Source organism: Capricornis sumatraensis, chromosome 21 (genome assembly GCF_032405125.1).
Source record: "Capricornis sumatraensis isolate serow.1 chromosome 21, serow.2, whole genome shotgun sequence".
Taxonomy (NCBI): domain Eukaryota; kingdom Metazoa; phylum Chordata; class Mammalia; order Artiodactyla; family Bovidae; genus Capricornis; species Capricornis sumatraensis.
Genome location: NC_091089.1, coordinates 55,095,558 through 55,109,313, shown reverse-complemented (window position 1 = coordinate 55,109,313; position 13,756 = coordinate 55,095,558). Strand labels below are relative to the sequence as shown.

Sequence of the window (13,756 nt, the reverse complement as noted above, 5' to 3'; positions counted from 1 at the left end):
GTGCACGTGGCCTACACTGCATCTCTGAGGAATCGGAGGCATTATTTGAAGACCTGATGAAATAGCCAGGAAAAAGCAATCCATCATTTACAAGGAGGGAGTATAAGACAGTCACAATGGTGTTCTGTCACGCTTTCAGATTTTGGTCTTCATTTTCTTTTACTTTCATTCTAATCCAATGCCAGATACAATAAACACCAACCCAGAATGTAGCATCCACTGACAACACTTTAGCATCTAGAAGGGAAAAGAATGAACTATCAAGATTCTCTGAGGCTTGCCCTCCTCGGGAGGTAAATGACATTTCTGCCAAGGGGAGCCTTGTTCTTTTGTAGTCCCATAGACCCAAATGAATCAGGACCTGAACAGACTGCAAGGGACCATTAACAAAGAGATACCTGTTGAAATCAGAGCTGACTGGTGTAAGTGAAGTTCAATGCCTAGAATTGGTTTATTGAACAAGCTGAACTATTGGAATAGGAAGAAAGAAGAGGAAACAGCTTTTTTTTTTCCCCATCCTCCACCTTCAAACACACTCTATCAGATATATTTTCTATCCTAGATAGCTACTTGGGTCAATCCTCAAGTCCTGAAGGCACCTTAAAATATTTTAAAAAGCGTTCTTTTCAGATATTAAAAACAGTAACAATAACAATAAAGGCAACACATACACATGCAAACAGGTAAGCTTAACCAAACGTTCCATTCCAAGTCTCTTCCCTCCTCCTGGAGCTGGCCTGAGGCCAAAAATGGGTAAGAGGCAATGGAACTGTCTGTCACCTGCTTTTTATTCTATTGGGTCTGCCCGCCCCCAGGACTTTGGGCTTCTCTAGGGTAGAAAGAGAGGATGGATTTCAAGTAAAGAGACAGAGGCTCTTTTTCTCAACCTGTGCTCTTTAGAATCCATAGTCGTGGAAGGCGTACACATGTGTGTTTTGTGTTATGTGGGTTCTTCTGAGGCCTTTCCACTCAAGGAACCTCCACTCTAGACCCCTTCCTAAAGCAGGGACAGCGGGGTCTGGCCGGCCTTCTGGCCCAGCTCCCAGCTCCGCTCCACACCCAGGATCTTCTGTGGTTGTATCCTCTGCAGCCAGAACCTCATGGGCAGGCTTCTTCAGCTGTCTTCAGCCCTGCTTTTTCTTCACAAGTATAACTCACAGCCTTGTTCTTCCCCAAAGTGGAAACAGAGCTCAACACGGCTGACTTTCCCTTTCTCCTGCTGGGTTGTGGGTGAAGCTACATGGCCAAAATGGCCTGGAGTGAAAACTCCCCTCTGGGTCTTTCCCACCGCTCTATACAGAATAAAGAACTTTCTCCCCCAAAGAAAGGAATGGACATGAACACTGATTATGTTCAGCTCCCAGCCGGTCCCAGGCTCCCAGCCGGTCCCAGGAATTCCTTGCCCCAGTTGTTAGAAGCTAACTAGTCAAAAATAATCTTGAGGAAAAACAGACCCCCAAAACAATGTATTTCTGCATGTATGTTTTCTGTATATACCTACTCTCTGCTTGACTTAGCGCAGCAGCTCGCTGGTCTGACTGCTGCCGCTTCTCGCCTCATTGAAGGTGATCTGTTCCTGCAGAGTATCGGTCTCATTCTTTCTCTGAACCTCGCCTTCTCTCGTTCCTTTCTTTACGGTGAGCACCTCCAGACAACTTTTAGTCAGGATAAGATGCCTGTTTTCCAGTTGTGCAAGCAGTTCCCAGTAAAACATACACACGCACACAAATCACAAATGCACTCTGTTCAAGGAGTCTTCCTGGTGTCTCTATAACTTGACTTGTAGGGGGAAAGAAAATGCCATGACGACGTCCGTGTGCTTAGTCACTCAGTCGTGTCCGACTCTTTGCGACCCCATGGACTGTAGCCCGCCAGGCTCCTCTGTCCAGGGGGAGTCTCCAGGCAAGAACAGTGGAGTGGGTTGCCATGCCCTCCTCCAGGGGATCTTCCCAACCCAGGGATGGAACCCAGGTTTCCCACAATGCAGGTGGATTCTTTACGGTTTGAGCCACCAGGGAAGCCCTGACCATGTCTAATTCTACAAATTTCAACACATCAAAGAATCTTCCACACTGAATGGCACTTACAGGGGATGTGGCCAGACCTGGCCAGTGCCAACAAGTCTTAGGAGAGTGCACCTCATATGTCTCTTTAGAAATACGAGACTGCTTATCTCACACTTTCCTCAGCTTTATGGCCTTAGATGAAAATCAATGTTAACCAGAATTCTCTTGTTCTGTGGCTTGTGCAGCAACCAGCGTTAGTGTAAATGTCGCCATATTGTTGCTGATGTGATAGCACAGGGCTTGTAAACCACGGCTCACATTAGAGACTGATTTTAGAGGTTCCTTTTCTCTACCTCATCCATTCACGTTTCAGCAGAAGAGAATGCACTTAGTCACACCAATGAAGTTACATTCACACATAGGGCACATTCAATAAAAGGGAAATGAGCAGTCCATCAGAGAAACCGGTGATCTTGAACAAGAGCTAATTGGCCCTTTAAATTACGAGGAAGTTCCTTTCATTCTTTCACTCATCTGAGACTGTAGTTCTGTGGCTGCTTTTTTGTTTTAATCAAAAAAACAGAGAAAGTCATTGTTGTGAACATTATGATGACAGTTTGAGAGTCTCTGGATAATTGGTTAGATGCACCAAATATCAGGCCTTGATAGGTCACAAAGATAGAAGCCAAAGAAAGACAATGTCTCATGTATTTCTGTAGCTGTACAGAAATCACTGCTTTCTTATAAACTTACTGCAGGAAAAGAGTAGGACAAGATTGAATTAAGAAGAAGGAAACTGGTCCAAAAAGTTAAATAATCAATAGATGGCATGAAAACTTTTCATAAGAAGGTATTAATATTTTAAAGTATTTGGATCTATACAATAATTGTTCAATCCCTCATCAAAAAAACAGAAAGAGAGTAGTAATGCTTTTGACCTTCCATAGTATTACATTTCAGAGCAGCGGATCAGTTAGCTTTTTGTGTGTTTGTTTTTTTGTGGTTTTGCTTCCTTCCTGGTAGAAATTGTAATGACAATGCAATGACATGTTAATTGCTCAGTCATGTCCAACTCTTTGTGACCCCATGGACAAGGGCTCACCACACTCCTCTGTACATAGGATTTTTCCAGGCAAGAATATTGCAGTGTGTTGCCATTTCCATTTGCAGGAGATCTTCCCGACCCAGGGATCGAATCCGGGTCTTCTGCATAGGAAGCAGACTCTTTATTGTGTGAGCCACCAGGGAAGCTCAGAAATTGTACCATTATGGGGATATTCCATGACATGTCTATTATAGATTTATGCTAGTTTTGAACAAACCACCATATTAAACTTCTAAAAGATTACAGAACAAAAAATTAAAAAAAACAATAAATTATAGAAAAAAGGACAACTTATCAAAATCCTTTTTTTTTCTTTAAAAGGAAAATGTTTTACTTCCAAGTGATCACTTCTCCTATTTTTCTTCTAAGTCCCACTGATTTAAGACTATAAATAAGCATGTGTGTATACACATATATGACTCACTGTCCGTGGAGAGCAAAACGAAGGATCGTGGGATCTTGCAAACAACAGTTTATGAGTGTGGCAGAGGAAGATGGTGGAGTAGAAGGGCTTGAAATGCTCTTCTCCTGTGAGAACTACTGAAATTACAACTTGCTGCTGAACAACAACTGACAGGAAGAATGTTCAGTTCAGTTCAGTTGCTCAGTAATGCCCAATTCTTTGCGACCCCATGGACTGCAGCATGCCAGGCTTCCCTGTCCATCACCAACTCCTGGAATTTACTCAAACTCATGTCCATTGAGTCGGTGATGCCATCCAATCATCTTATCCTTGGCCATCCCCTTCACCTCCCACCTTCAATCTTTCCCAGCATCAAGGTCTTTTCAAATGAGTCAGATCTTTGCATCAGGTGGCCAAAGTATTGGAGCGTCAGTTTCAGCATCAGTCCTTCCAATGAACACTCAAGACTGATTTCCTTCAGGATGGATTGGTTGGATCTCCTTACAGTCCAACAGACTCTCAAGAATCTTCTTCCACATCATAGTTCAAAAGCATCAATTCTTCAGTGCTCAGCTTTCTTTACAGCCCAACACTCACATCCATACTTGACTACTAGAAAAACCATAGCTTTGACTAGACATATCTTTGTTGGCAAAGTAATGTCTCTGCTTTTTAATATGCTATCTAGGTTGGTCATAACTTTTCTTCCAAGAAGCAAGCGTCTTTTAATTTCATGGCTGCAGCCACCATCTGCAGAGATTTTGGAGCATACACACAAAAAATAAAGTTTCTCACTGTTTCCATTGTCTCCCCACCTATTTGCCAGAAATGATGGGACCAGATGCCATGATCTTAGTTTTATGAATATTGAGTTTTAAGTCACCCTTTTCACTCTCCTCTTTCACTTTCATAAAGAGGCTCTTTAGTTCTTCCTCGCTTTCTACCATAATTATGGTGTAATCTGCATATCTGAGGTTATTGATACTTTTCCCAGCAATCTGATTCCAGCTTGTGCTTCATCCAGTCCAACATTTCTCATGATCTACTCTGTACAGAAGTTAAATAAACAGGGTGACAATATACAGCCTTGACATACTCCTTTTCCTATTTGGAACCAGTCTGTTGCTCCATGTCCAGTTCTAACTGTTGCTTCCTGACCTGCATACAGATTTCTCAGGAGGCAGGTCAGGTGGTCAAATATTCCCATCTCTTTAAGAAATTTCCACAGTTTGTTATGATCTACACAGTCAAAGGCTTTTGCACAGTCAATAAAGTAGAAGTAGATGTTTTTCTGGAATTCTCTTGCTTTTTCAATGATCCAATGGATATTAGCAATTTGATCTCTGGTTCCTCGGCCTTTTCTAAAACCAGCTTGAACATCTGGAAGTTCATGGCTCACAGACTGTTGAAGCCTGGCTTGGAGAATTTTGAGCATTACTTTGCTAGCATGTGAGATGAGTGCAATTGTGTGGTAGTTTGAGTATTCTTTGGCATTGCCTTTCTTTGGGATTGGAATGAATTGACCTTTTCCAGTCCTGTGAGCATTGCTGAGTTTTCCCACTTTGCTGGCATAGGAGAATGTTGGATCTACCAAAAAAAGTTACCCCACATCCAAGGGCAAAGGAGAAACCCCAGGAAGATGTTAGGAGTGGCAAAACCACGTTTAGAATCAAACCCCAGTCCCGCTGTAGATACTCGGAAGCCTCAAACAAACCTTGTGCGCACCAGGACCCAGAGACCCCACTGAGACTGAGCCAGAACTGTGTCTGGGTGTCTCCTGTGGAGGTACAGGTCAGCCGTGGCCTGCCGCAGGGGCCAGGGCTCTGGGAGCAGCAGACCCGGGTGTGGCATCAGCCCTCTCAGAGGAGGTCGCCAAGAGGCCCCCACAGAACTGCCAGAACTTACACAGGACTGGGGAAACAGACTCTTGGAGGGCACGAAGAGAACCTTGTGGGCACCACGACCCAGGAGAAAGGGGCAGTGACCCCAAAAAAGACTGACCTAGATTTCCCATGAGTGTCCAGGAGTCTCTGGCAGAGGCATGAGCCGGTGGTGGCCTGCTGCAGGGTTGGGGGTGCTAAGTGTAGCAGTGGGTACATGGGACCTTCTGAAGGAGGTCGCCATTATCTTCATTGCCTCCACCATAGTTTGGACTCAGGTCAAAAAACAGGGAGGGAACACAGCCCTGCCCATCAACAGAAAATTGGATTAAGATTTACTGACATCCAAAAAAAGATGTCCTTTTCATTATAAGGGACTGGAATGCAAAAGTAGCAAGTCAGGAAATACCTGGAGAAACAGGTAAATTTGGCCTTGGAGTTCAGAATGAAGTAGGGCAAAGGCTAATAGTTTTGCCAAGCGAATGCACTGGTCATAACAAACACCTTTTCCAACAACATAAGAAAAGACTCTACACATGGACGTCACCAGATGGTCAATACAAAAATCAGATTGATTATATTCTTTGCAGCCAAAGATGGAGAAGCTCTATACAGTCAACAAAAACAAGGCCAGGAGCTGAAAGTGGCTCAGATCACGAACTCCTTATTGTCAAATTCAGACTTAAATTGAAGAAAATAGGGAAAACCACTAGACCATTCAGGTAAGACCTAAATCAAATCCCTTACCATTAAACAGTGGAAGTGACAAATAGATTCAAGGGTTAGATCTGATAGAGTGCCTGAAGAACTATGGACAGAGGTTCATGACATTGTACAGGAGGCAGTGATCAAGACCCTCCCCAAGAAAAAGAAATGCAAAAAGGCAAAATGGTTGTCTGAGGAGGCCTTACAAATAGCTGAGAATAGCAGAGAAGCTGAAGGCAAAGGAGAAAAGGAAAGATAAAAGCATCTGAATGTAGAGTTCCAAAGAAAAGCAAGGAGAGATAAGAAAGCCTTCCTTGGTGATCAATGCAAAGAAATAGAAGAAAATAATAGAATGGGAAAGACTAGAGATCTCTTCAAGAAAATTAGAGATACCAAGGGAACATTTCATGCAAAGATGAGCACAATAAACAACAGAAATGGTACGGACCTAACAGAAGCAGAAGATATTAAGAAGAGGTGGCAAGAATACACACAAGAACTGTACAAAAAAAATCTTCATGACCCAGATAATCACGATGGTGTGATCACTCACTCACCTAGAGCCAGACATCTGGGATGCAAGGTCAAGAGGGCCTTAGGAAGCATCAGTACAAACAAAGCTAGGGGAGGTGATGGAATTCCAGTGGAGCTATTTCAAATCCTAAAAGATGATGCTGTGAAAGTGCTACACTCAATATGCCAGCAAATTTGGAAAACTCAGCAGCGGACACAAGACTGGAAAAGGTCTCTAAAAGACTATAAAGACAGCTGAGTGGCAAAGAATTGATGCTTTTGAACTGTGGTGTTAGAGAAGACTTTTGAGATTCCCTTGGACAGCAAGGAGATCAAGCCAGCCCATCCTAAAGGAAATCAGTCCTGAATATTCATTGGAAGGACTGATGCTGAAGCTGAAACTCCAGTACTTTGCACCTGTTGAAAAGACCCTGATGCTGGGAAAGATTAAAGGCGGGAGGACAGAGGATGAGATAGTTGGATGGCATCACCAACTCCATGGACATGAGTTTGAGTAAGCTTTGGGAGTTGGTGATGGACAGGGAAGCCTGGCATGCTGTAGTCCATGGTGTCGCAGAGTTGGACTCGACTGAGCAACTGAACTGAACTGATACATATATATGTGTATCTGTTTATATATATATATATATATATATATGTTACATGTATAGATTTTATATTTATATGAAACACTGAAAGAAAGGCAAGCCACAAAATAGAGGAGAGGGAAGTGATTTAGTGGTTGTTGTCTTGACAGCCAGAGGTATCTATTGTTCATAATAATCATATCTCACAGGATGGATTTATATATAAATCAATAGATTTAGATACAATTTTCTAGCACAAATATATCATCAATACACAGATACACACCTTGATTAACTAAATAACTCTAATTTCCAACTGACTTTGGAAACAGGGAAAACTGTACGGATTTTTACAGATAAACCACACAGAACAGTAACTACAAAACCCCGAGCAAAGTTCATCTCATCTTACCAGGCTTAGGGACAATGAGCTGTGCACTGGTCTGGGTGTTTCCTGCTTCATTTTCAGCCACACACTGATAAAAGCCCTCATCCGACTTCACCACCCCAAGGATCCGCAGGTTGCTTCCTCCCTAGTGAGAATAAAATGCAGGTAAAATATTTGCAAAAGCAAAAGAACTTCAAGTGACAAAATGAACACAACCGAATTTTAATCCAACTTCCCAGAAAAGCCAGAACGGAGGCCAAGAGGGTTCTCAGCCTCACAGATCTGTCCTAAGTCACCTGGAAAATGTCACAGAGTCCCAAGCCTTTGCTGAATCCACATGTAGCAATTTCACCCAGTTCTGTGCTGAAAAGTATACTCTCAAGGATGTACATCACCCTTCAATTCTAAATGAGCAGTAACAGAACATTCCTTTATTATGTATGGAACAGAGGTTGGTATCAAAGAAATTTCATTCTTTTTCCCTTGTACTGAAGGAAATAGGTTCAGTAGCTGCTCGAGAGAAACAAAAAGCAAAAGGAAACAAAAACACTGATTTTTGCAGCTTCTAAAGGACAAGAAATCTAGGCTGGACATTTTCTAGAAGTGTTTTTAACTGAGAAAAAAAAAAAAAGATGTCTGAAAATCCTTTTTAAATTGTGTGACCTTTTAGGGAATTGGAGGAGGTTATGGGGGATATTTTATACCTGTGTCGTTCTTGTTATATGGCAAAATGTTTCACAAAATGTTTTACCTTCAGTAATCCATAAATTAAATAGAACAATGTTAACTCCTGTTTTATATAAATTTTAGGCCACCATAGTTTTCAAGGACGGATGATAAAATGATCTGAAATCGCATTTAATTACCCTAACTCAGTTTATCTTCGATAGTGTAAGAATTAGTTCAGTAAGTGAGATGTATTAAATCACTTCCCCTGAAGTCATTAAGAGATAAATATTACCTTAGGGGAATTCTTAATTGTTTTTAGTGTCTTGTAGTCAATTCTTGGCTAATGTAAAATTCTCAGATAAAGCTGACTAACTTCTAATTAACAATTCTCATATAAGTTACTATTTGGGCTAAATGTTACTCGTGTGACAGACAATGGCTCTCAGATATCTGGAGCTATTGGGGAAATATTTTTTAAGCACAATTTAGTGTGAAAAGGGCTCAGAGTATACATTTCCTTTTTACCTTAAGAAAAGAAACATTTAAATAGGTTGGGTATAATGGGTCGTGCTGGGGGAAAGATTATTCAAACTGTAGAGAAAAATAAATGTTGCATTTTATCATGTGTCCTTAAGGGCACTCAACAATTTCCTCTCTATGCAAGTGGCACACATTTCAGGCATATACAGCACATTTCATGTTGCCCCCTGGCAGGTCATTTTTAATTCACTGATAGAGAAAATAGCATAGCATATAATGGAACTAATGGATTGATGTGGCATTCAAAAGTTAAATTTATTTTCCTTTCTTACTCTATTCCTAACCAATTAAATGCAACTAAAAATGAAAAATAGTAAGTGATGATAAGCATAATAAAGATATTCTTTATATATGTATTCCTTAAGGGCCCTTATAATATGACAAAATGCATGGATCAGGAGATGATGAAAGTATCTGAAAGTCAACTGATCACCGAAGAGTGATCTACCTGCTAGAGGCACTATGAAGCCATGGAAAGAGTTTGTGCCTGAATTCCGAGGGGGCACTTACACGAGAATTCCCTTCTGCTGGGAGACTTGGCTTAGAGGACCACTCTTCTTTATCAGGGTCATATCTGCATCTCCAACATAAGAGAAATGGACCAAACCCTCCGTCTTTAGCTGCAAAGTTCTTGATATTTAAAAAGTGCTTTTCATATCTCTTATTCATATACCTGACTTCAGATACTCTGATGCTGACCTCCACCAAAAGGAGAGTTTCCAAAGAGTATTTTCAAATGAGAAAAACTTTCTGCTGCCAGCAGCAAGCACAATAATAATAATAATAATGAGAGGCTTGGGTCATTCACTGTGTACCAGGACCACAAACAGCTCTGTGAATATAATTCAATTATCCCTATTATCTCCATCCAGGACAGGAACAGAGTACACTCAACCGTATAGGAACTATAAGAAGTGTTGTTCTTGGCTTTTAACTCAATGCTCTTAAATTATAAAGCATGTAAACTCTGGGTCTTGATATCTTCTCCACCACTGTCTCCACCATTGTCCTGGCACCAATATTACTGCCCTCTTGCACTGCTCACAAAGGACCAGCTGGTCCTATTTGGAAGAGTAGCAACGGAGCAAAGAGTGGCCATCTGTATTACCGAAGTGAGGCTGCCATATTCATAAGTAGTAGCACATTCTATTAAAGCTTTATTATTATGGGCAAAAGTCAAAGAGCTAAGAGATTCTTGGCTTCATACAGTCTGATACTAGGTTCAAAACTTTTTCCTTCAAAGAATCATCAGTGAAAATATTTAGAAAGTATTGGTATTAAGCTTTCTATTTTTTCATTGTTGGTTTAAAATCTTCTCTGTAAAACAAGGGGCTGGATTGTTTGATTATTCTTTTCTTTTTTTTTTAGCTCAAAAGTTCTAAGTCTAAAAACTCATCTGGTTTATTAGACCAATTTTCTTCACATATCATAAAAATTCCCAATGGGAACCTTGTTCCCAGGAAAGAAAAGCAACTGAAAACAGAATAGACAATGACTGGGATTATAAAGCGAATTTGAAGAAAAGATAATTACCACTATCTGAAAATAATCACTAGGAATGACCACATCTCCATTCTTCATCCAATTCACAGTGGGCACAGGCTTCCCAGAGACTGTGCATTCAAACTCAATATCCATGCTTTCATAGGCATAGAGGTTGGAAGGGTGATTTAAAAACCAGGGCGGAACTGTAAAGACAGAAAAAAAATAAAAAGTGAGTGGGTGGGGATGTGAACGTGCATGCTCTATTTTCTCAGAGTTAGAGACAAATATTGAAAATGCTTGCAACTTTAATCCCCTCAGCCCTTAGTTTACTTTATAGGAACTACTGTAGGACGTAATACACACCACCCCCCCACCGAGCCCAGTGTAGTGAAACAGTTGAGTGAATGGTGGTGTCATGCCACAAAGAATTAAAAAAAAAAAAAAAAAAACTTGAAAAAAAATACAAGAAAATTCTGAATAACCAAGTATTTGTATCCAATTGACTTACATAAAGGACACTAGGAATTCCATAAAGCTATGGAAGCTATGCTGATAAAGCAAATAAAGGGGAGATGATATGACTGAGAAAACCCAGAGTATAAGACGAGAAAGCTTAGGGCCTGTAATTCTAGCGTTTCATTAGGATTTAGTTAATGTGATGGACTCTTTCCCATCAGACCTGGCTATGGTGATAGGATACTAAAAATGGCCATTATCTTTACTGTGGACACATTCCTATTGTCCTAGTAATTACCTGCTGTAGCGTACTGCTATCTGTATTACTATTTTCTCAGCAAGGTACATGATACACTAATTTAATGTCTTAATTACCATAATACTAGTTATATTGTGATTGAAACGTGCAATTGAAAGGAAATTACAAGTATAACACACATTTGCTAGTGAATCTGGCAGACGTGGTCCCTCAAAACCCTTCCTAGGGTTTAAAAAAGTGATGTGAGATGGACATATTGGGAGATTGGGACTTAGATATAAACACTAGTATATATAAGTTTCTCTAGCTGTGCTAAGCAGCTTAGTCATGTCTGACTCTTTGCATCCCTTTGGACTGTAGCCTCTCAGGCTCCCCTGTCCGTGGGATTTCCCAGGCAAGAATACTGGAGTGGACTGTCATTTCCCCTCCAGGGGATCTTCTTGACTCAGGGATTAAACCCACATCGCCTCTGTCTCCTTCACTGCAGGTGGATTCTTTACCCACTGAGTCATCAGAGAAGACATCACAATACAAAGAGGTGACTCTATAAGAACTTAGTAAATAGCACAGAAAACTCTATTCAATACTCTGCAATGATCTATAGGGGAATAGAATCTAAAAAGTAGTCGATATATGTGTACATATAACTGACTCGCTCTGTTGTACACCAGAAACACAGCATTATAAATCAACTATATTCAAATAAAAAATCATTTAAAAAGTCATATTCATCTTCTTCCACTGGGAATGTGAAATGATGACAAACTTGGGAAGCAGCAGCCTTGATCTCCTTTTCACACTGAAAATAAATATGCATTTTTCATAGATATTTTTAAAGACAGATTTTATTTTTGTCTTTGTTGTTGTTATGCCCAGTAGGTAAAAAGTGGTAATTATTGCTTCATTGAATAACCACTATTCCTTGCTCTTTCCAACCACTCTCAGCAAAACTTTCCCCTAAAGTTGAAGTGAATTTGCAATCTCTGATGGTCATTGTCTTCTAGAAAAATCAGAGAATCAGTGGAAAGAACCCAGGACTCAAGTTCTAGTTTCTCTACTGAGTGATCTTGGAAGCCAAATCTCCCACCGCCTCATCCCTCTTCCCCTCTCCTTCCCTGTCTTATTTTCCTGTTTTTACCTAAATAGTTGGGCCTCTAGTACCAAAAAGCTTTTAAATTCTTTCCTCTTTCACAGGGCATGCTGATTTAGAAGGATGCATTAACATGCCAAAGATATGCGAAAAAATCTGTCTGAGAGATTTCCTTTAGCTAATATGTCAACATTGTATACAGGGCTAAATTTAATTATTTATAATTTATAGAATAATATTAGATTTTTCTTACACCAACTTCACTGAGAATGAAGCAACATCAGAACTGTTGTTTGAATCCCTCTGAGCAGATACATTTATTATCTCTTGAATTCTATTTCCAACTTTATCACAGATTTTGATCAAGTATTTATTTACCAGACAATAGCCAATAATTACTAAGAGCTGACTGTACAATTTATTAGTTCAAGCACTTTGAATTTATTATTTGCACCACAACTCTTTGGATCAGGCTCTATTTATTCCCTTTTTAGAAATGAAGAGACTGTGATGTGTAAGCAACTTCTTCAAACCACACAACTTGTAGGTTCTAGAGCCAGACAGAGTCCAGTGCCTAAAGTATTTTGCAATAGTTCTACCACTGGAAAATTATGATGGAAAATGATCTTGTCACCGAAAAGTTCTGAATTCTCCTGCAATGCAGGGGATGAGGGTTTGATCCCTGGGTTAGGAAGATCCTCTGGAGAAGGAAATGGCAAATCACTCTAGTATTCTTGCCTGGGAAATCCAATGAACAGGGGAGCCTGATGGGCAATAGTCCATGGGGTCACACAACTGAGTATACACATCCATGCACACATCAGTTCAGTTCAGTCGCTCAGTCGTGTCCGACTCTTTGCTACCCCATGAATTGCAGCATGTTAGGCCTCCCTGCCCATCACCAACTCCTGGAGTTCACTCAGATTCATGTCCATTGAATCCGTGATGCCATCCAGCCATCTCATCCTCGGTCGTCCCCTTCTCCTCCTGCCCCCAATCCCTCCCAGCATCAAACTCTTTTCCAATGAGTCAACTCTTTGCATGAGGTGGCCAAAGTACTGGAGTTTCAGCTTTAGCATCATTCCTTCCAAAGAAATCCCAGGGCTGATCTCCTTCAGAATGGACTGGTTGGATCTCCTTGCAGTCCAAGGGTCTCTCAAGAGTCTTCTCCAACACCACAGTTCAAAAGCATCAATTCTTCAGCGCTCAGCCTTCTTCACATTCCAACCCTCACATCCATACATGACCACAGGAAAAACCATAGCCTTGACTAGACGGACCTTAGTCGGCAAAGTAATGTCTCTGCTTTTGAATATACGATCTAGGTTGGTCATAACTTTTTTCCCAAGGAGTAAGCGTCTTTTAATTTCATGGTTGCAGTCACCATCTGCAGTGATTTGGGAGCCTCCAAAAATAAAGTCTGACACTGTTACCACTGTTTCCCCTTCTATTTCCCATGAAGTGATGGGACCAGATACCATGATTTTCGTTTTCTGAATGTTGAGCTTTAAGCCAACTTTTTCACTCTCCTCTTTCACTTTTATCAAGAGGCTTTTGAGTTCCTCTTCACTTTCTGCCATAAGGGTGGTGTCATCTGCCTATCTGAGGTGACTGATATTTCTCCCGGCAATCTTGATTCCAGCTTGCACACATACATATATATAAATGCA

The 13,756-nt window shown here is 40.8% G+C and overlaps 1 protein-coding gene across 1 annotated transcript in view; it reads right to left on the bottom strand.

Moving 5' to 3' along the window:
• DCC (DCC netrin 1 receptor) overlaps positions 1-13,756 on the bottom strand; it is an 813,847-nt gene that overhangs the window by 513,949 nt on the left and 286,142 nt on the right. The window contains 2 exon segments of the mRNA XM_068993780.1: positions 7,612-7,732; positions 10,330-10,484. Of these exon segments, the coding sequence (XP_068849881.1) occupies positions 7,612-7,732; positions 10,330-10,484 (276 nt within the window).